A 22,378-nucleotide genomic window follows, 5' to 3' on the forward strand; every position below is an offset into this window, starting at 1 on the left:
GCACTGTCAGAGCCATGATTGAAGAAAATAATGATGACTCTATCCAATCATGGCTCATTGCCCTTAGTCACACCCCACACTATAAAAATATTCTTTCAAAAGCAGTCATTTGTAGTGTGATATCCGCGAATATCACACTATCAGAGATAGAACAGGGCTCTGTTCAGTGCTACTAGAGAGTTAGTGTGCTATAGTGTGCTATTCTGATTCTATTATCAGTGTAGAATATCAGTTTAGTGTAAATCTAGTGATAGTTCAATCAGTGTGAGTGTAGTGCGATCATTCATTTTTACTTTAGTGTCACTTTAGTGTGAATCTAGTGATAGTTCAGTCAAGGTAGTGACCAATTCATTTTTACTTTAGTGTCAGTTTATTTAGTCAGGGCAGGTTTACTGCATTATAGTTCAGTGTATTAGTGTACGTTTAACTAAGTATATTTCTGTGCATTACTGGACGTTTAATGCAGCATATTTCTGTACGTTACTGCACGTTTAATGCAGTATACTTCAGTGCGTTACATGCCATTTAACGCAGTATATTTCAGTGCATTAGTGCACGTTTAACACAGTATATTTCTGTGCCTTAGTGCACATTTAATGCAGTATACTTCAGTGCGTTACATGCCGTTTAACGCAGTATATATTCTGTGCTTTAGTGCACGTTTAACACAATATATTTCTGTGTGTTACTGCACGTTTAACACAGTATATTTCTGTGCGTTAGTGCATGTTTAACGCAGTATATTTCTGTGCGTTAGTGCACATTTAACGCAGTCTATTTCTGTGAGTTAGTGCACGTTTAACGCAATATATTTCAGTGCCTTAGTGCACGTTTAACGCAGTATATTTCTGTATGTTAGTGCACGTTTAATGCAGTATATTTCAGTACATTATGTGCTGTTTAACGCAGTATATTTCTGTGAGTTAGTGCACATTTAACACAACATATTTCTGTGTGTTAATGCACGTTTACCACAGTATATTTCCGTGCATTAGTGCACGTTTAACGCAGTATATTTCTGTGCATTAGTGCACGTTTAAGGCAGTATATTTCAGTGCTTTACTGCACCTTTAACGCAGTATGTTACTGTGTGTTAGTGCTTGTTTAACGTAGTATATTTAGTGCAGTTTTACTGCAGTATATTGTAGTGTGTATGTGGAATGTGTCTGTGTAGTGAGTACTCACTACACAGACACATTCCACCAACACACCAAACAACTACACATTTCCACATCTTTATTACGTTTTGTTAATAAGAACCCCCTATTATGTGAGACCAACAAGGAGAGGCAAACTTTCCATGGCACTGTGAGGGGGGCAGCAGCATATGTGTCCACAGACAAAGGCAGATGTGGTCAGTCTTCAGGCAGGGCATCATTTCCTCTGTTTAGTGATGTTGCCCTTGCTATCCAGCCACAGCATGCAGAGGAGGTGGTGGACTGGCTCACTAAACCATTCTCATCCTCCTCATCCTCCATCACCCAAGCAGAGACTAGTGCGTAGTCCACTGCAGCTGCCAGAGTGGCTAAATCTGCCTCCTTGTCCACATCTATTCCTGCCATAGCCCCAGCATCAGGCATGGAGGAGTCAGCTAAGTTACATATAGTTACATATTAGTTGAGGTTGAATAAAGACAATAGTCCATCCAGTTCAACCTATGTATGTGTGTTTGGACGTATTTATTTCCCATACCCCTCAATGTTGTGTTCTTTGAGATGTACGTCTAAGAGTCTTTTAAAAGTAGCCATACTCCCCGCAGTTACCACCATTTGTGGAAGAGTTCCACAATCTTATTGCCCTTACTGTAAAAAAAAACCCTTGCGCAGCCTGAGGTTAAATCGCTTCTCCTCTAATCCCATTGTATGGCCTCATGTCTTACAATGCGTATAGTTTTATCTCTGGAATATATCCCTTTCCTTATGCATGCTAATATTCTGCTGGCTTTGGCAGCTGCAGCTTGACATTGCATGCTGTTGCTTAGTCTATCTTCTACTAAGACTACTAGATCTTTCTCCATTCTGGATTCCCCCAGAGGTTCCCCCTCTAAAGTGTATTTTGAGTTTATGTTTTTAGTCCCCAAGTGCAATACCTTACACTTCTTCACATTAAACCTCATTTGCCATGTAGTTGCCCACTCTGTTATTTTGTTCAGGTCAGTCTGTAAGATTTTTACATGATGATGTGAAGTTATTGCCCTGCTTATTTTTGTGTCGTCTGCAAAAACTGAGATTGAGCTAATTATCCCCATCCTCAATGCTATTTATGAATAAATTGAACAAAATTGGTCCTAGGACTGAGCCTTGGGGGACCCTACTTACCACTCCAGATCAGTCTAAGTACGTGTTAGTTATTACTGCCCTTTGGACACACCCCTTTAACCAGTTTTCTATCCTAAAACAAATCTTGTGGTCTTTGCCTGCAGACCTTAGTTTGTAAATTAGGCGTTTGTGGGGAACTGTATCAAAAGCCTTAGCAAAATTCAGATATACCACATCCACAGGTCTCCCCCTATCTAGCTCATAGCTCACCTCCTCGTAGAATGTTAACAGATTGGTTTGACAAGAAGTAAACCCGTGCTGATTACTGCTGATGATACTGTTGACGTTAGCAAATTCTTGGATATAGTCCCTTATCATCCCTTCTAGGAATTTACATACTATTGACGTCAGGCTGACCGGCCTATAATTTCCCAGGATATGCCTCTGCCCTTTTTTGAATATTAGCATCATGTTAGCTTTCTTCCTGTCCTCTAGTACAGTTCCTGTCAAAATACTATCTGCAAAGATCAGCAACAGTGGTCTAGATATAACCCTACTGAGATCTTTGAGTACTCTGGGATGCACGCCATCCGGTCCTTGTGATTTATTTCTGTTAATGTTATGAAACCTTTCAATGATTTCACCCTCTGTCAGCCATAGCAGCATGTCCTGTGATGTACTGCTAATTATACAGTCATGGTCAGTATACCCCTCCTTTTCCTGTCTAAAGACTGAGGAGAAGAAAGCATTTAGCACAGTTGCCTTCTCTGTGTCCTCTGTAACCATCCTCCCATCCTCGTTAATTATGTGTGCAACATGCCCTGACCTAGTTTTTTTGATATATTTAAGCACTTAAGGACCAAGCTCATTTCTGACACATGTTGTTTACAAGTTAAAATCAGTATTTTTTGCTAGAATTACCCCCAAACATTATATATATATATATATATATATATATATATATATATATATATATTTATCAAAGACTCTGGAGAATAAAATGGCGGTCATTGCAATATTTTTGTCATGCGGTATTTGTGCAGTGGTCTTTCAAAAGCCATTTTTTTGGAAAAATACATTTCACTGTATTTACTGCTAAACAGTAAGGTTAGCCCATTTTTTTGTATATTGTGAAAGATGATCTCACACCGAGTAAATAGATACCCAACATGTTATGATTTAAAACCCACTGAATGGCAACAAACTACAGTCAATAAAAAACTCCATAGGCGACGATTTAAACATTTTTAACTGTTACAATTTTAGCGATACAGAGTCGCTCCTTTTCTTAAATTATTGCTCTCCCCCTCAAACCACACATGCGATACCTCACATGTGTGGTTTGAACAGTGATTTGACTTGTGCATACGTTTTCTTTCGTGCGTGAGCTCACGGGGGCGGTTAAAACATTTTTTTTCCTGTTTATTTTATTTTATTTTAGCACAGATTTAAAAATAAAAAAAAATCTGATCACTTTTGTTGCTGTCACAAGCAAGGCAGTGGCAGGTACTCTTTATGAAGGGATCTGGGGTCTAAAAGACCCTAGACCCCTCCTATGCATTGAAAATGCTGAAAACTGCATTTTTGAATACAGTCACTTTTTAAAATCGGCGCCTTTAGCAGCCGAGTAAACCAGACCTGACGTCATCGGAGACCCGATCGAAGTAATGAAAACTCAACCATACAATCCCATATACACAATCCTATACCCACAGTTGATCCAGGCGAAAAAACCCCAGCAAAGCATGATCCAATTTGCTACAGCAAAAATTCCTTCCTAATCCCCCGAGAGGCAATCGGATATTCCCTAGATCAACTTTACCTATAAATATTAGTACCCACTTATAATAAGTACACCCAGGAAAGAATCCAGGCCTTTTTAAAGCAATCTAGTGAGCTAGCCAGAACCACCTCTGGAGGGAGTCTATTCCACCTTTTCACAGCTCTTACGGTGAAGAAACCTTTACGTATTTGGAGACAAAATCAATTTTCTTCTAGACTTAAAGAGTGCCCCCTTGTCCTCTGTGTTGGGTTTGTACTTGAGTTTTTTCTGTTTGGTCTGAGGTTTGTCCGCACAGACCCCCCCCCCCCCAGTGGTTGTCAATACGATTGTATTGTCGTTGCTGACCCCAATAATACCTTTTGTCCTCTGCTCCCTACTAGCGGACTCTACCTCTGAGCCCACCCCCCCCAACACCTAGTTTAAAAGTTATTTGAACACAGCATCAGCCACTTTCTCCTTGACAATGCACAGCCATTACTTGATTCAGTTGTTGGTTCTGAGGTTGAGGAAAGTAGGAACATGAGCCTACAGAGAGGGGAGAACACTGGTACACAAATTGGCAGTCATGTTCCCCTAGCCGCAGCATATTGCCAAGTTGTCTCCAGTGGTGATGAGGATGGGGGAGAGGGAGATGATGAGGTCACTGACACCACTTGGGTGTCAGCGGGAGCAGAGGAGGAAAGGGAGGGTGAGGCACAACCCCAGCGAGGCAGTCATCATGAAAGAGTAGAGAGCAGCTACCTCATTCCATCAAATTGTGAAACTCTTATTTCCCGGCATCCTTCGCACAGCTCAGCTGTCTGGGCCTTTTTTAGCACATGTGCAGCCAATCACACTGTTGCAATTTGCAAACTTTGTCTCAAGCACATCAAGCATGGCAAAACACCAGCCATTTGGGTACCATATGCTTGACAAGGCATTTAACCTCCCACCATCATTGGCAAGAGTACCTGAAAGCCACACAAAAGGGATGCAATTCTGTTCCTCCTCCTTACTCTCCTCAGTCTACCCCCGCTATACCTCATGATCTCTCAGCAGCCTCCAACGACAGGTATTATGGTATAGCGCATGGTGTCCCAGGTCCTTGCAGCACATCTGCCAGTAGCACACAACCAGCTGTAGACTATAGCCGGAAAATTTCTCTGCCCCATCTGCTGCAGCAAAAAAAAAATAAAATACAGTCACTGCCACCCACATGCCTTGCATCTACATGCAAGCTTGTCAAAGCTGCTGGCTTCACAACTTCTGCCTTTCCATCTGGTGGATTCTGCCCCCTTCCGTGAATTTGCAGAATGTGCTGTACCACAATGGCAGGTTCCCAGACGCTATTTCTTTTCACTTAAGGCAATGTTGTGGCATTGTTGGGCAAAGCAGTTGGCCGCAAAGTCCACATTACTGCTGACACGTGGTCCAGCAAGCTTGGTCAGGGGCGCTAAATTTAATTCACAACACACTGGGTAACTCTGCTTGTAATTCGGAAGGATGCAGGACAGAGCTCAGTACTGCAAATGGTTGTGCCACCATGTCTCCATACAGCTAATGGTGATGATGCAATATTTGTCAGCTCTACTCCCTCTTCCTCCTCCTTCTCATCCCCAATGCCCTCCTCTGCTAAATTGTCCTATGAACCACAAGAACCCCCTAAGCATTCAAGGGGCTATTTAATGAGTCAGGCTAAAAGGTGCCATGCAATGCTTCAGCTGGTGTGTCTAGGGGATATTAACCACTCCAGAGCAGAGATTCATGCAGCTTTGCAGGTGCAGGCCCAGAGGTGGTTCATGCCACGCCACACCACACCACGCCAGCTTGAGCCAGGAATGGTGGTGTGCGATAATGGCACAAACCTCCTGTCCACCCTTAGACAGGGAAAGTTGACACATGTGCCATGCTAGGCACATCTCCTCAATTTGGTTGTGCAGCTTTTCCAAAATAGGTGCCCAGGGTTGGAAGATCTGCAAAAGCAGGCCAGAAGAGTCTGTAGCCATTTCAGACGGTCATACACAGCCAGTGCTCGGTTAGCTGAAATTCAGAAGGAATTCCATCTGCCCGTAAACTGCCTGATTTTTGACATGCCCACCAGGTGGAACTCGACTTTGGCAATGCTGCGGCGGCAATGGGTACCTGTGTGAGTATGGCACAATGACAGCCTCAGGCTGGCTCTGCTTTTTTTTCCCAATGCCAATGGCTGCTGATAAAGGATTTCTGCACTGTACTGTCACCATCAGAGGAGGCCACAAGGATAGTGACAATGCATGCATCAATGACACAATCCCTGTTGTGTTCCTGGAGCAGACTCTGCGTGGCAATATGGACAGGGCACTCGAGGCAGAGCAGCGGGAGGAAGAGGAGGACTTCCTTTCCTCTCAAAGTCCACCTTATGCAGGCACCATTCTTCCTATGTCACAGAACGTAAAAGAGGAGAGGGAGAAGGAGGACGAGCATTGAAGCAGAGGAAGACATACGTCAAACCTTAAGAGATGGTTTTTTTATCCCCAGAACCCTTGGGAGTAGTACATAGAAGGGAGGAGGCAGTTCCAGATACTGCAATCTTCAGAAGCTAGATATAAGCATCTAGTACACCTTGATGAATTTCTAAGGGTGAGAAGGGGATGACTGCATGACTCTGGTGAAACTGGTGAATCAGCTGCAAAGAAAGCATCCAGAGTGGGGGACAGCAGTACTTTTTGGTCACGAACTGGCAAGTCCATTGAACTTGTGATCTTGAGTTTGAAAGGCATTGTCACCGCTGTTGGAGCCAGCAGGGCAGTAACAGGAGGACTTGAAGAATCCTGCAAGCAGGTGGTCACTTTGTCATCATCCCAGATGGGCAGTTCTCCTGATGCAGGTGGTTTGGTTGGCTGCTTGACCCCTTCCTCATCATAGGAGACCAACTCATGAACTTCCTGGCTGACAATGGTGCTCAGAGAGGTAGGAGGGATCAGGAATCTATCGAAGATGGAGGGACTGGAAGGAGCAGAGGATATCTGAGGAATCGGCAGTCGATCCTCACTGAGATGGGGCAGCTCCTCAGTCCCTTCCATTCAATGATAGTAAAGAGACCCACAACAGGGGCATGTGGCCCAAGGGGTAAAGTTCATAGCCGGCCTCCAACAAGATAGGCAGTTCATCTCGGTCACGTACACTTCAGTGAGCAAATCCTGCAATTGGCTGGTACATAGCACTTAGTCATAGCTAGTGAGCCCCTTTTTGAATATCAGAATCACGTTAGCTTTCCTCCAATCCCCTGGTACATTTCCTGTCATAATACTGTCAGCAAAGATCAGGAACAGTGGTCTAGATATAACCTTACTGAGTTCCTTGAGTACTCTCGGATGTACGCCACCTGGTGATTTGTTTGTGTTAAGTTTATCCAGCCTTTTTCTGATTTCACCCTCTGTTAGCCATAGCTGCAAGACCTGTGTATTACTACTAACCATACAGTCATGGTCAGTGTACCCCTCCTTTTCCTGTGTAAAGACTGACGAGAAAAAAGCATTCAGCACCGTTGCTTTTTCAGTGTCCTCTGTAACCATCCTCGCCTTATCGTTAATTATGTGTGCAATATGCTCTGCCCTAGTTTTTTTGCCGTTGATATATTTAAAGAATTTCTTTGGGTTTTTTTTACTATCCTCCGCTATTTGTCTCTCAAATAGAGATGTCCCGAACTATTCGCCGGCGAACATCGCTTGTTCGCGTTCTCCTCAGCGGGCAAACATATGCGATGTTCGGTCCGCCCCCTATACATCATCATTGAGCAAACTTTGACCCTGTACCTCACAGTCAGCAGACACATTCCAGCCAATCAGCATACCCTCCCTCCCAGACCCTCCCACCTCCAAAGCAAGGACAGCATCCATCTTAGATTCATTCTGAAGCTGCAGATTTAGTTAGAGCAGGGAGAGTGCTGCTGCTGCTGAATTAATAGGGAAATCATTAGCTAGGCCAGTGTTCTGTGTCCACTCCTGCTGTAAGGACAGCATCCTGACAGCACCCTAAAAAGCCCTTTTTAGGGCTGGTATATCAGTCTGCTTTTATTTATTTATTCTATATATATATACAGACTGTACTGTGTGCAAACCACTCATATCGGGTGGCACAGTACCTTGCAGATAAAAAAGTCATTTAATTTTTACCCTTTAATATAATTGCAGTTGCCTGCCAGTGTGTGTCAGGCCCACTGACTGAACTGTGCCCACTGCCAGTGCCCACCACTCATATAGGGTGGCACAGCACCTTGCAGATAAAAAAGTAATTTCATTTTTCCTCTGTAGTATAATTGCAGTTGCCTGCCAGTGAGTGTCAGGCCCACAGACTGTACTGTGCCCACTGCAAATGGACTGTTTGCGGTTGTTTGCGGTGCGTTAAACGGGGAGTTTGGTAGGTCAGAGTTTGGTCTGTCACTGTGAAGCGGGCGTAACCCTTACACTACCTGATCAATACAACATCATACCTGATCGTATTCACACACTGGATGATTTAAAGCACGTTATTCCAAACAATTTAGGAATGTTAGGTGATTTATGCCCTTTATGGATTAAAACCCGACTCTGCGTCAACTACGTAATTTTCCATGGGAGTTTTGCCATGGATCCCCCTCCGGCATGCCACAGTCCAGGTGTTAGTCCCCTTGAAACAACTTTTCCATCACTATTGTGGTCAGAAAGAGTCCCTGTGGGTTATAAAATTCACCTGCCTATTGAAGTCTATGGCGGTTCGCCCAGATTCGCCCGTTCGCGAACATTTGCAGAAGTTCGCGTTCGCCGTACGCGAACATAAAATTTTTTTTTTTTAATTCTTTATTTATGAAATAAAACATGAAAACAAGAAGGCATACAGTAAAACATCAATGGACATGAATATAAAAAGTCCAATCACGAGAAAGATAGCAGTGGTCCATTTTCACAGCAGATACCGTATCTCTAACATCGAGCAATGGTGCAAAAATAGGAGTGCAATGAAGACCCTGTCAGATACATATTTTATCCGCAGACCCCAATGGTAGAAGGTGCGATGACTAACGATTGACATAGGAGCTTGTCGGGCATATCTAGGGAAGTCCACCCGCCCCACCGGCATCCAACTGTAGGCGGGTAACAGGGGGACGGGACGTACCACCCCAAAGTCCCAGAGCCCAGGATAGGTACCAAGGGGTCCAGCACAGGCATGCCCTCATGGGGAGAGAACTGAATGCAGACCCAGATATCCGAATACCTATGATATGAAGGTGTCGTTTGGCCAGTCGCTAATATCCAGGTCAAAAACACAGGGGAGTGCAAAAAATGAACACCAAACACAGTATTAAACACAAAAAGAAAGGTAGACAAGAGGACACAGCAGAGAGACAGGTTGAATAAAGCAGAAGAAAGGCGGGGGGGAGGGAAGGGGCGGGGAGGCTCGACCCACCTCCACGGTCACTGCTTAGGCAATCAGGTCTTTGTATTCCGTCGTAAACGTGAAGTCATGCCAGTAGTACCAGCGTTTCATAAATTTGTCCCTGGTACCGTGCTCAGTGGCAACCAGATCCTCCATTTCATTGAGACGGGCAACCTTGCGGAGCCACATCGCCACCGTAGGAGGCTGACTCTGTTTCCAAATCGGGGGAATGCAACTCTTCGCCGCCGTAAACAGGAGCGGAAGTAATGATTTGCGATAGGATGCCCGCGGAAATTCATGATGGTGGAGGAGAAAGAGGGCTGGGTCTAACGAGAGAGTATGGTCCGTAAATTTTTGAGTGATACGAAGAACAGATGTCCAGAAGGGCTGTAGTTTAATACAAGACCAGAACACGTGCAGATAAGACCCTACTGCGTCTCCACAGCGCCAGCAGATGTCCGAAGCAGTAGGGAACATCCGATGGAGTTTAGTCGGGGTATAGTGCCAGCGAGTGAGACATTTATAGCCAACTTCCTGGTACCGAGAACAACGAGAGGTCTTATAAGCAAAGAACAATAATCTTTCCGTGAACCTTATATTCAGGTCCCTTTCCCAAAGCGCTATGTACGGGGGACGGAAAGACTCGTCCGGCGTCACCAGCATACGGTAGATGAGAGAGATTGTGTGGCGCAGGGGGGAGGGGTCAGAACACAGGTCCTCAAAATATGTAAGTCATCGAGTGAATAGGGGCGCCGAAGGCAGAGCTTGCAAAAAATGGGCGAGCTGGATCCGTTGCCAAAATGACAGAACAGCAAAGGTCGCACTGGAATTCAGAAGAGACCTGGAGATCCAGGTCCCCGCTCTCATGAAATGCCGGGCCTGATGACATCCAGCGGCCTTCAGAGAGCGAAAACCCGGTTGGTCAACCCCCGGCAGAAATGCCGGGTTATCAATCACCGGAAGGAGAGGCGAAGGGTAGGTGGCTAGGGTACCATTATGGCACAAACGTCGGCCAATAAGGAGAGTGGAGCCTATAGTCGGGTGGGCCGACAGATCCCTGGGCACCGGGTTGGAACTCCACAAAGCAGACTCGAGAGAGGAGCTCACAGAACACCGCTCCAGTCTAACCCACTGCTTCAGGGCCCCATGACGATACCAGTCCAGTATGCGTGCGAGATGGCAGGCCTCAGAGTAGAGGACAGCATCAGGTAGTGCCATACCTCCGCCTAGCTTAGGTAGCCGCAGCACCTTCAGAGCTAGGCGGGGAGGACCCCTAACCCAGAGAAACTCCCGGAACACCTGGTTAACCTTCTTAAGGAAGGAGGACGGGACGGAGATAGGCAGAGCTTGGAGTGCGTATAGGAGGCGAGGCGTCACATTCATCTTGATAAACCAGGAGAACAGTCCTCTGCACCATTCCTCCAGGTCTTTTTTGATACGGGCCAATAAAGGCGGAAAGTTAAGCTCAAAAAGTTTGTCGGGGCAGCAGGGAAGAGAAATCCCTAGATACCGAATGTGTGACTGACCCCATTTGAAAGGGAAATCAGCCCTGTCGAGGGATGCCAGAGACGGTGGTAAGCCCACCGCAAGCGCTTCCGATTTCGTCTGGTTTATCTTGTAGTACGACAATGATTCAAAGACGCGGAATTCCTTCAAGAGATTGGGAAGAGAAGTAAGAGGTGTAGTCAGGAAGAAGAGAAGATTGTCCGCGTAACCTGCTACCTTGGGGGTCTCTTCCGCCGCAACCGACAGGCCAGCGATGTCAACATTAGCCCGTACCGTCCATAGAAAGGGCTCCAGGGTAAGGACAAAAATTAGCGGCGAGAGGGGGCAACCCTGACGAGTGCCATTGGTAATGTCGAGGGGATCCGAAAGGGACCCATTAACCTTAACCCTTGCCGACGGACTGGAGTAAATAGCCCTAATCCAGGACATCAGGCGACCTCCCAAGCCCACGTGTTCCATGGTTGAAAAAAGAAAGTCCCAGTTCACCCGGTCAAACGCCTTTTCGGTGTCCGTCGAGAGAACTAGCATTGGGATACGACAGGAATAAGCATGGTAGACCAAGTCAATCGCTTTAGTGGTATTATCACTGGCCTCTCTCGTAGCGATGAAACCCACTTCGTCATTGTGTATTAGACGTGGCAAGTGAGGGGCCAGTCTAGAGGCCAGGATCTTGGTGAAGAGTTTCAGGTCAATATTGAGAAGAGAAATCGGCCTGTAGCTCGCACAGGACAGGGGATTCTTGCCTTCCTTGGCAATCACTGTAATATGAGCACGAAGTGAGTCTGTTGGGAGGTGCGCCGATTCCCCAGCCACATTGTATGCGGAAAGAAAATGCGGGGATAGGAGATCCGCAAAACACTTATAGTAGGCAAGGGTGTATCCATCCGGACCGGGTGCTTTACTCGTCTGCATTCCCTGCAGGGCCGCAGTGAACTCCCCTGGGTGCAATGGCTCATCCAATTCCTTGACCGCCTCCACGGAAAGGGAAGGGAGGCCGGAAGCCGAAAGGTACGAGCAGATTGCCTGTATCCTCGTCTCCCGCGCTGAGTCCGGAGACAGATTGTAAAGTGAAGAATAGTAGAGACGGAAAGCTTCGGTAATGTCACCTGTGGAGTGCACCTTGCGGCCCGTCGAGGTGGAGAGTTCAGGGATGAACGCCCTCGCCTGCTGCTGACGGAGAGCCCTGGCGAGAAGCTTACCACACTTATCCCCATGCTAATAGAAAACGCGGCGACATTTAGCCAAGGCAGCTTTCGCCCGAAAAAGGACCACGGAACGTAGTTGGTCCCTAAGGACGGTCAGTTCCTGCAGGGCGGCAGGAGCCTGCGACCGTTTATGCACCACCTCCAACCGGCCAATTTTAGTTAGGAGGTCGGAAATTTGAGCCAATCGTTCCCTCTTCCTCCCAGCACCCAACTTTATCAGAACTCCACGTAAATAGCTCTTATGGGCCTCCCAGACCATCAGGGGAGGAGCATCAGGCGTGGCGTTGGAGGCGAAAAACTCTGCAGCTCCGCAGCAAGTACTCCCACTACCGCTGCATCCTGCAGCAGAGAATCATTAAGCCTCCACTGCCACTGCGACACTTCAGGGGAACCAAGGTCTAGGTCCAGAAGAACAGGAGCATGATCAGAAATAGTAATAGATCCAATTGATGCGGTACGTACCCTGGGCAGCAGTGACTGTGGGAGCAGGAAGAAATCGATACCTGAATACGAGTCGTGGGGCGGGGAGAAGAAAGTATAGTCTCGACCGTCTGGGTGAAGGATGCGCCAAGGATCCACTAGGCGAAAGGCCTGTAACAGCTTTTTAAAATGTCGCAAAGCAGCATAGGACAGATGGGAGGAGCCCCTTGAAGTGTCCACTAGGGGGTCAAGGGCCAGGTTGAAATCACCTCCCATAATGATCTGCCCAGTGGCGAAGTCGGCCAGTTTGGAAAGCAATGATTCCAAAAAGGAGATCTGAGCCACGTTGGGCAAATAGAGATTCACCAACGTAACCGGTAGAACGCCCAACCTACCCTTCACGAAAAGAGCTCGGCCCGAGTCATCAGACCACATATCCGAGAAAGTCCACGGGGAGCGGTTATTTATCAAAATGCTAACCCCCTTGGATCTGGAATCAGAGGAACAGCCATGATAGATCGTGGGGAACCGCCGGACTCACAGCTTGGGGACTTTACCCAACTTGAAATGAATTTCCTGTAGGAAGCCAACCTGAGCACGGAGACGATGGAGATCAGACAAAACCACAGAGCGTTTCTCAGGGGTGTTCAGCCCCTTCACATTTAAGGAGACCAGACGGACCGGGTCAGTACCCGGGACGGCCATCCCCACCCCCCTAGCCGGAGGGAGGGACTCCCAGACACACAAGGTAACAGTCAAAAAAAAAAAAAAAGGGGGGGGAAGAGAGAGCGAGAAGGGAGAGGAAAGGCACACTACAGACGCCTGAGGAAACAAAACTATAGTGCCGTAGCACGGGAGAGACCAAGTCTCAAAGAACCCCGAGGTTCGTGCCACCACACCCAAAAACAGGGTGCAAATGACAAGACCTCAGGGAACACCCTACGAGGGGAACGAGGAGGGCCACCACAGATAGAGGGAGGTGCCCCCTCCCCGACCGCCCCAGATCAGCAACATAACTACAATATATTACATGAGAGTAAGTATAACCAGCAGCTGAAAGCTAAACAGTGCAAAAATCAACGTAAGAGCAGCGGCAATGGCCCATAAAGGGCAGCGCAAATGACCCATCAACAACCATAAAAGAACAGCAATTAGGTAAGGACAATGCAGGTTCCATCTACCAATGAATTCTAGGGAGACCCCATGACCCGGGTGAAAAAAGAGGGGGGGGGAGCAGGGGGGAGGGAAAAGGGAGGGGAGCAGGGGGGGTGGGGAGACACATCATGAGACCTAAGACCCTCTAGCAACAGGGAACCAGCAGGGGGACAACGCCAACCCAACGAATCGGGAGCGGCCCCCCAGGGTTCGGCAGGAGGAACTCTAGCCCAACCCGGGTACTCCCCTCTTGAGTGAAGAAAAGACCCCATCACCAAACATGCACACCCCAGACAAATAAAGAAAAACCAAATATACATAAATAAATAAATAAGTCTCACACGGGGGGGGGGGAACATATAGAGGAAGGCAGGGGAGGGAAAAGGGGGAAGGGAGAGGGAAGGGGGAGGAGGAAGGGGGAGAGGGAAGTGAGGGGGGAGGGAAGTGAGGGGGAAAGGTGAGTGAGAGGGGAAGGGGAGTGAGGGGGAAGGGGAGTGAGGGGGAAAGGGAGTGAGGGGGAAAGGGAGTGAGGGGGGAAGGGGGGGAGGGGGGAGGGAAGGGGGAAGGGGGGGAGGGGGGGGAAGGGTTGAGGGGGTGGAGAGAGGGGGAGGGGGGGGGAAAGGGGGGAAGGAAGGGAGAGGGGGGGGGGGGGCGGAGCAAAAGTGAAATCAGAGAGCTACCCTCGGCTCTCCATGTCCGGTAGCGCCCCGCATCCCCTCCTCCGCAGTGCGGGGCAACACCCGGACCTGGCACGTAACCCAAGCAAGCACAACCAGACCGAGGCGCTCCCATAGCAACCACAGAAGAGCAGACACGCATACATATATAAAGCAGTTAATCTATGCATACAGTTAGCAGGCAATAGTGGACAGAAAAAAATCTACTATACGGAGAGCTATACTTGAAGAAGATTATCAGGCATGTCAGACACCCAGGCACGGAGGTGAGGGCAGAGCACCGCACCGCTCTGAACCGCTCCAGGGCCCCCGCAGGTCAGCACTAGGGGGAGCAGAAGTCAAGGAGCCGGTCCAGGGGAGCCAAAATCCAAAAGAGGGGGAGAAGGGGGGGGGGGACAGATGACAGGAGCTTTGGAAGTTCGGCATTGGGGGGGAAAAGTCAGTGGCACCCGGGGATATTCGGGATCAGCCGGAAAGCCGGCAGAGCTCTCGGGGCTAGTGCATTACAAATCCAGCCGGGGAGGCAGTCACCACAGGGCAGGACGGACAGCCATCAGGGAAGGGTAGGTGAAGCTCAGGGACGGGACCCGGGACAAGCAGGGGCGGTGGAACAAGGGGCTAGTTCAGAACTCACGGAACCTTGGCAATGCTGGATCAAAACTCAGGGGAAGCCAACGAGGGGCTAGTAGATCGCATCACTGGAGCACTGCGCTGTCGACGACGTCCCTCGGATCGGGGCCGCAATGGTCCGCCTCCAGGAGAGCGAGCGTCCCTGTCTGGAAGCCTGGCCAACCAGTCCGGGATCTCCATAGGAGAGATGGCTGCAAACCGGAACAGGGCTGGGAGGTCAGCATGTCTGCGGAGGACGAAAGTGGAGCCATTCCTGCGGACTATCAGATGGAGAGGAAATCCCCATCTGTAAGTGGCATCCTGACTTCGGAGACGCTCCAGCAGGGGCTTCAGCATTGCTCTGCGGATCAGAGTGCCTCTAGAAACATCAGGGAAAACCTGGATCTGTGCCCCATCGAAGTCAATCGGGCCCTTCGTCCACGCAGCCCGCAGTACCTGTTCTTTCACCGGATACCGATGCAGGCGGCAAATGACGTCACGAGGTCTTGTAGTGTCCGTCGGTTTGGGGCCCAAGGCCCTATGTATCCGGTCGAATTCGAAGGCAACAGGGGGGTCCGAAGGTAAGATTCGTGCGAGAATGGCCCGAACCGTCTCCATCAAGTCCTCTTGTCCGGTGGCCTTGGGCAGGCCCCGGAGCCGCAAGTTGTTACGGCGGCTCCGGTTCTCCATGTCCTCCATGGCGAGCTGGTGTTCAGCAAGGACATCCGCGTGGGCGGCCTGCGTCCGCTCCAGGCGCTCCACCCTAGTCTGGAGGTCTCCAATCGCCGACTCCCCGGTCGCCACCCGCTCCCGAACGTGGGACACTTCTGCAGTCAGCACTTGAAAGTCCCTCTTATGCTGCTCCGTAACTTTTGCCACTAAAGCCTCCATGTCCATTTTAGTGGGGGGGGAGCGCAGCAGAGCCCAGATGTCCCGCTCTTCACTTGGGTCCCCAGCCGAGGACGACTGGGACAGCTGTAAGGGGCTCAGGTAAGCCATAACAGGCAGGGGAGCCGGAGGGAAGGCCGCCTGAACAGACAGGGACACCGCGGCCGGATCGACAATGCCACGTGGGCCAGCCACCAGCTTCCGCAGCACCGGGGTAGTAAGGTCCGGAAAGAATGGACGGATCGGAGCCGATGTAGTAGCCTTGGAGGTGGGATTGTTCTTCCGCCGTTTGTAGGAGCTCATGTCCGCTAGAAAACAGCCGGTTAACGATCGATATAGCCGATCAGGGGGGCCAGGGAGCGGGAGCACCAGAATCAAACGTCCTCACACCGCCATGACCTAGCCACGCCCCCCGAACATAAAATTTTATGTTCGCGACATCTCTACTCTCAAAGTTGATTTTAGCCATTTTGATTTCATGTTTACTTTTCTTATTTGCCTCCTTGTATTGCTCGAAAGCCGATACTGTGCCCTCTGATTTATATTTCTTGAAGGCCATTTTTTTCCCCCTAATAAGTTTTTTAACGTTACGGTTTAGCCAGCCAGGTTTGGCTTTGTCTCTTCTAAATGTATTTCCCATAGGAATGCACTGCAAGATGCATTTGTTTAATATGTTCCTAAAGCATTCCCATTTTTCCTCCATGGTCAGTGATCCCAGGGTTTGGTCTCAGTTTACCCTTTCCATCAATGAGCACAATTTTGGAAAGTTTGCCCTTCTGAAGTTTAGGGTTCTTATGTTCCCCACTTGCCTTGTTATATTGTTATTTACACTAAATGTGATCATCCTGTGATCGCTAGAGCCCAGGTTGTCCTGGACTCCTACCTCCGAGATTAGGTCTGGGTCATTAGTGATCAATAGATCCAGGACTGCATTTTCTCTAGTAGGAGAATCCACCAACTGAGACATGTAGTTAGCCTGTAAGGTTTCCGTGAATAGACAGGCCTTCTGTGAGTGGGCAGTCCCCTCTTCCCAGTCAATGTCGGGATAATTGAAGTCCCCCAATATGATGACTGATCCCCGTTTTGCCACTTTACCCAATAGTGATAAAAATTCCAGCTCTACCTCCTCCCTTTGGTTGGGTGGCCTATAGCAAACCCCCACAATTACTTTTCCCTTTTCTTCTTCCCTGTGGAGTTCTACCCATACGGATTCTAACTCCATACTCATCCCTTCCATAATATCACTCCTCTCTATCACCCTTACATTGTTCTTGACATAGAGACATACCCCTCCCACTCTTTTTCCTACCCTGTCCTTCCGGTACACTGAATACCCTTGGATATTGGCCAGCCAGTCATGTGAGGGGTCGAACCAAGTCTCCGTTATTCCCACAAGGTCTATGTCATCCTCATGTACTAACATTTCCAACTCATCCATTTTATTAGCTAGGCTCCTGGCATTAGCATATACCCCTCTTAGTTTTGTGGAAGTTAATCGTGAACGGTGATTATGTTTATTCCTGTTTGGTCTGAGGTTTTCCCGCACAGACCCTCCAATTGACGTTATGGAACTACTGTCACTACTGTCTCTACTACTGCCTTCTGTCCTTTGCTCCCTCCTGACTGACTCTACTTCTGAGCCCTCCCCCCCATCTCCTAGTTTAAAAGCCCCTCCAACTTCGTGGCCATCTTTCACCCCAAAAGAGCTGTACCGTCCCCATTAAGGTGCAGCCCATCCTTACTAAAATGCTGGTAGCCGACTGAGAAGTCAGCCTAGTTCTCCAGGAACCCAAACCCCTCCTTCCTACACCAATTCCTCAGCCACTTGTTAAATTCCCTAAACTCCTTCTGCCTCTCCTGCGTGGCTCGAGGTACCGGCAGTATTTCAGAGAAAACCACCTTGGAGGTCCTATTCCTCAATCTATTACCTAAGTCCCTGAAATCATTCTTTAGGATCCTCCACCTTCCTTTTACTTGGTCATTAGTGCCCACATGCACCATGACCGCTGGGTCATCCCCAGCGCCGCCCAATAATCTGTCTACCTGATCCGCGATGTGCCAAACTCGAGCGCCCGGTAAACAACATACTGTCCGGCTACCGCAATCTTTTTGACAAATTGCCCTCTCTGTCCTCTTGATGATTGAGTCCCCAACTACCACAACCTGTCTAACCTTTCCTGAATCTCGGCCCCCCTTCCTCCTGGAGCCGCCACTCCCCTGGCAGCTGGGGGAGGGTGCCTGCTCCAGCACTGCCACCCCTGAGCTGATATCCCCCTCAACCTGCAACTTGGCAAATTTGTTAGGGTGTACCAACTCAGGAATGGCCTCCCTGACACTCTTCCCACTACCCTTCCTAACGGTCACCCAGCTGCGTACCTCTGAAGCATGCGTCTCCTCTACTCCTTCCTCCTCTATGCTGGCCCCTGCCAGTGCCTGATGGGTAATGTCCAAGCTCCTTTCCAGGTTGTTGATGCAACGCAGTGTTGCCACTATGTTTTCTAGATCCAGGATCTGGGCTTCCAGAGCAACAAGTCGCTCACATCCTGCACAGCAGTATCCGCCCTCGATTGGTTCATCAAGGAATGCATACATGGCGCAAGAAGTGCACTGAGTGGCATCCTGTCGGACATTATTACCCACTACTCTATGGGGATAATGGTAACGACCTGCTATTCCTTATCTACACTACCTCTATCTCCCCTGGTACTAAACCTGGGGTACTCACCAGTCGCTAATATACTCACCAGTCGCTAAGATACTCACCAGTCGCTAAGATACTTACCAGTCTTCCCAGGTACTCAGTCGCAGAGTACGCTCAGTCAGACACAGGGCACCGCCGGGAACCGTCAGTCGCAGGGCACCGTTAGTCGCAGGGCACCGTCAGTCACAGGGCACCGTCAGTCACAGGGCACTGTCAGTCGCCGGGCACCATCAGTCGCAGGGCACCGTCAGTCACAGGGCACCGTCAGTTACAGGGTACCGTCAGTCACAGGGCACCGTCAGTCGCAGATCGCTGTCGGTCAGTCACAGATCGCTATCAGTCACGGAGCACGGTCAGTCAGTCACAGTCACAGAGCGCAGATTGCTATCAGTCGCAGAGCACATTTACACAGCAATCAGTTGCAGAGCACAGTTACACAGCAATCAGTCGCAGAGCAATCAGTCTCAGAGCACAGTTACACCGCAATCAGTCGCAGAGCACAGTTACACAGTAATCAGTCGCAGAGCTCAGTTACACAGTAATCAGTCGCAGAGCACAGTTACACAGCAATCAGGCGCAGAGCACAGTTACACAGCAATCAGTCGCAGAGCACAGTTACACATCAATCAGTCGCAGAGCAATTAGTTGCAGAGCAATCAGTCGCAGAGCACAGTTACACAGCAATCAGTCACAGAGCACAGTTATACAGCAATCAGTCGCAGAGCACAATTACACAGCAATCAGTCGCAGCACAGTTACACAGCAATCAGTCGCAGATCAGAGCAATCAGTCGCAGAGCACAGTTACACAGCTATCAGTCGCAGAGCACGGTTACACAGCAATCAGTCGCAGAGCACGGTTACACAGCAATCAGTTGCAGAGCACGGTTACACAGCAATCAGTCGAAGAGCACGGTTACACAGCAATCGGTTGCAGAGCACGGTTTCACAGCAATCAGTCGCAGAGCACGGTTACACAGCAATCAGTCGCAGAGCACGGTTACACAGCAATCAGTCGCAGAGCACGGTTACACAGCAATCAGTCACAGAACACGGTTACACAGCAATCAGTCGCAGAGCACGGTTACACAGCAATCAGTCGCAGAGCACAGTTACACAGCAATCAGTCACAGAGCATGGTTACACAGCAATCGGTCGCATAGCACGGTTACACAGCAATCAGTCGCAGAGCAGGGTTACACAGCAATCAGTTGCAGAGCACAGTTACACAGCAACATGTTAGCTGGTGATGCTTTTCCCCTCTATTTCTGTTTTTGGACATGTTTTTATGGTCTTGCTGAAATAAAGGTGATTTTACTGGACGTGCGGTCAACCAGAATTATTTTTTACTTATTGGAATCTGTAAAAGATGGGGCCAGTACCTGGTCTCTGTGTAAGTGGAGGTGGAGATAGAAGATTGACCTGACCTAGAGCAGTGTTCACATACATCTATACCTATCAAGAAATACAATACAATAGGCTTGCCAAGTATCCACACATCAACTATTACATTATTAGTTATATGACTGCATAGGTGTGTGCAGCCTATTGCATTAGGGTGTGCACCCCAAAGCCTCATCTGCACAGGGCAGTGAATAAATGGGAAGTGCTCTGTGCTGCGTGGCTTCCTGTTCATTCACAAACTGAAGCATAGTAAACACAGTTTACTATTCTTCAGTTATTAATGAACACAGTGAGTTAGTGTGTTCATTTAGAAAAGGAAAGGGCTGGTAAATAACATATTTACTAGCCCCTTCCTCTGTTCTCCATACTGAAACATCCCCCACAGCAGCTGGGGGAGAGGAGAGGAGGGGAGCCAGCAGCACTGCGGGGTGGGGGGGCAACACGGGGGGAAACCTGGGAAGTAGGGGGAATCAGCACTACACGTAGAGATTAGGGTGTGCCCAGGCACACCTGGCACACCCCCTGCGCACGCTTATGTATGACTGGCATTTAGAATATTTGCTGTTGACGTTCATAGAAACTATTAACAATATACAGTATAGCATGCATAAAACAAGCTATCCCAAAAAGAAGCTAATATTAATTTCTAATTTGTTGTATTTAGGCTCGATTACAAGCTGGCCAAGAATACGGCAATACATTTAACTGTATTCTTAGAATTTACAGGAATGAAAATGTAAGTACTTTGCAATTTCCTACCACCTTCATTTGAAATAAGTTCCTATACATTAGTGTATTTTCTATGTTAAACCTGACATTTTAAAACTGACAAAACATGAACATAACCTGGCGATGCAGTAAAAACAGGTCTACAGGTCAGAGTTAAGGTATTCCTTCTATATAATCATACTCAGCTCTTGGGCCCTATAGGATGTTGGGAGGTTCAACGTATTGCCACTAGGGGCCACTGGGGAACTGCAAGCAAATTCAGTTTTACATTTAAGTTACTAAATTCCTGTTGTATTTGTGTGGGCATTAACACTTTCAACCAAGAGGCCACTTGACACTTTACGCCTCACACACACTTACAGAAGGACCACATCTCTTCTTCGGCAAGCAGCTAGGTCTGTTCCTATCTGCCCCCACACTAGACTACAAAGTCATTTTGAGAAACTGGTATGAAGCACACACTTTACTACACCAGCATATACCTTCACCCATAGGCACAGAGAGAAACCTGCATACTTTACTTTGCAAGGCATTGTACAATCTGACCCCAGGTGGTCCCTATGGAGATCCTGTACTCAGGGCTGCTGATAGAGGGGTACCACTGGTTCTCCTGTAGGGGGCCCGAGCACACAAGGGGGCCTGGACATCAGGGGAATTGGAGCAGTGGATTCAATTCAGAATGAGGCCCTGTGAGTCTGTGTCTCTCCCTGCAGCATTCAAAAGCTGGTTTCTCTCCCTCTCGCTGCCTTTCGGCTGCTGCAGTGATAGACACAGGGCATTGTTCTGTAATTGCCCCGCTGCACCAATCCCCCTCCCTGGTCTACTGACATCTTATTCCCCCTTTGTGTGTACCCCCCTGGCTTGAGCCCCAGGTGCCAACACCACTTGATGGCCATGGTCCATTGCACACTGCCACTGCATAAGGGAGGCAATGCAGAGAGTGTGCTGCTGTGTGTTTGAAAAAAAAAAAAAAAGCCAGAGCTGGCAGCTGTCGAGTACAGTCAGCTTCAGTTAAGAGAAAAGAGGGGGGGGGGCTGAGAGGGCTTTTGTAACATGCAGCATCAATGGCGAGAGCAGTGAATGCTGAGTGCTAGATGTAGGAGGGAATGCTATGGAGAGAAGGCCAGGATGCTGCTAGGTGCAGAGGGGGGAGAGATGTGGATTAGGAGGGGGGGTATTCTGGGTACAGAGAGAAGAAAACTGTGAATGGGGGTTATTCTAGGTGCAGAGGGGTGAAGAGGTGAGATCTGTGGATGTAGGGGGGGGGGGTATTCTAGGTGCGGAGGGGTGTGAGCTATGGATGGAGAGTATTCTAGGTGAAGATGGGTGAGAGCTGTGGATGGGAGCATTCTAAGTCCAGAGGCATGAGAGCTGCAGATGGGAGGTATTCTAGGTGCAGAGAGCTAAGAGCTGTGGATGGGGGTATTCTAGGTGCAGAGGGGTGAGAGCTGTGGATGGGGGGGTATTCTAAGGGCAGAGGGGTGAGAGCTGTGGATGGGGGGTATTCTAGGTGCAAAGCAGAGGGGTTAGAGCTGTTGATGGGGGGTATTCTAGGTGCAGAAGGGTGAAAGCTGTGGATGGGGGGTATTCTAGGTGCAGAGGGGTGATAGCTGTGGACGGGGGCGGGGGGGTATTCTAGGTACAGAGGGGTTAGAGCTGTTGATGGGGGGT

At 48.7% G+C, this 22,378-nt stretch overlaps 1 protein-coding gene across 1 annotated transcript in view; it reads left to right on the forward strand.

Annotated features, from left to right (window-relative positions):
• The window catches only part of SLC25A48 (solute carrier family 25 member 48), a 98,530-nt gene that overhangs the window by 2,800 nt on the left and 73,352 nt on the right, over positions 1–22,378 (forward strand). Inside the window, exon 3 of the mRNA XM_082252705.1 lies at positions 20,643–20,714. Coding sequence (XP_082108831.1) covers positions 20,643–20,714 — 72 coding nt within the window. The remainder of the gene's footprint in view (positions 1–20,642; positions 20,715–22,378) is intronic.

Source organism: Pelophylax lessonae (genome assembly GCF_965119305.1).
Source record: "Pelophylax lessonae genome assembly, chromosome: 4".
Lineage (NCBI taxonomy): Eukaryota > Metazoa > Chordata > Amphibia > Anura > Ranidae > Pelophylax > Pelophylax lessonae.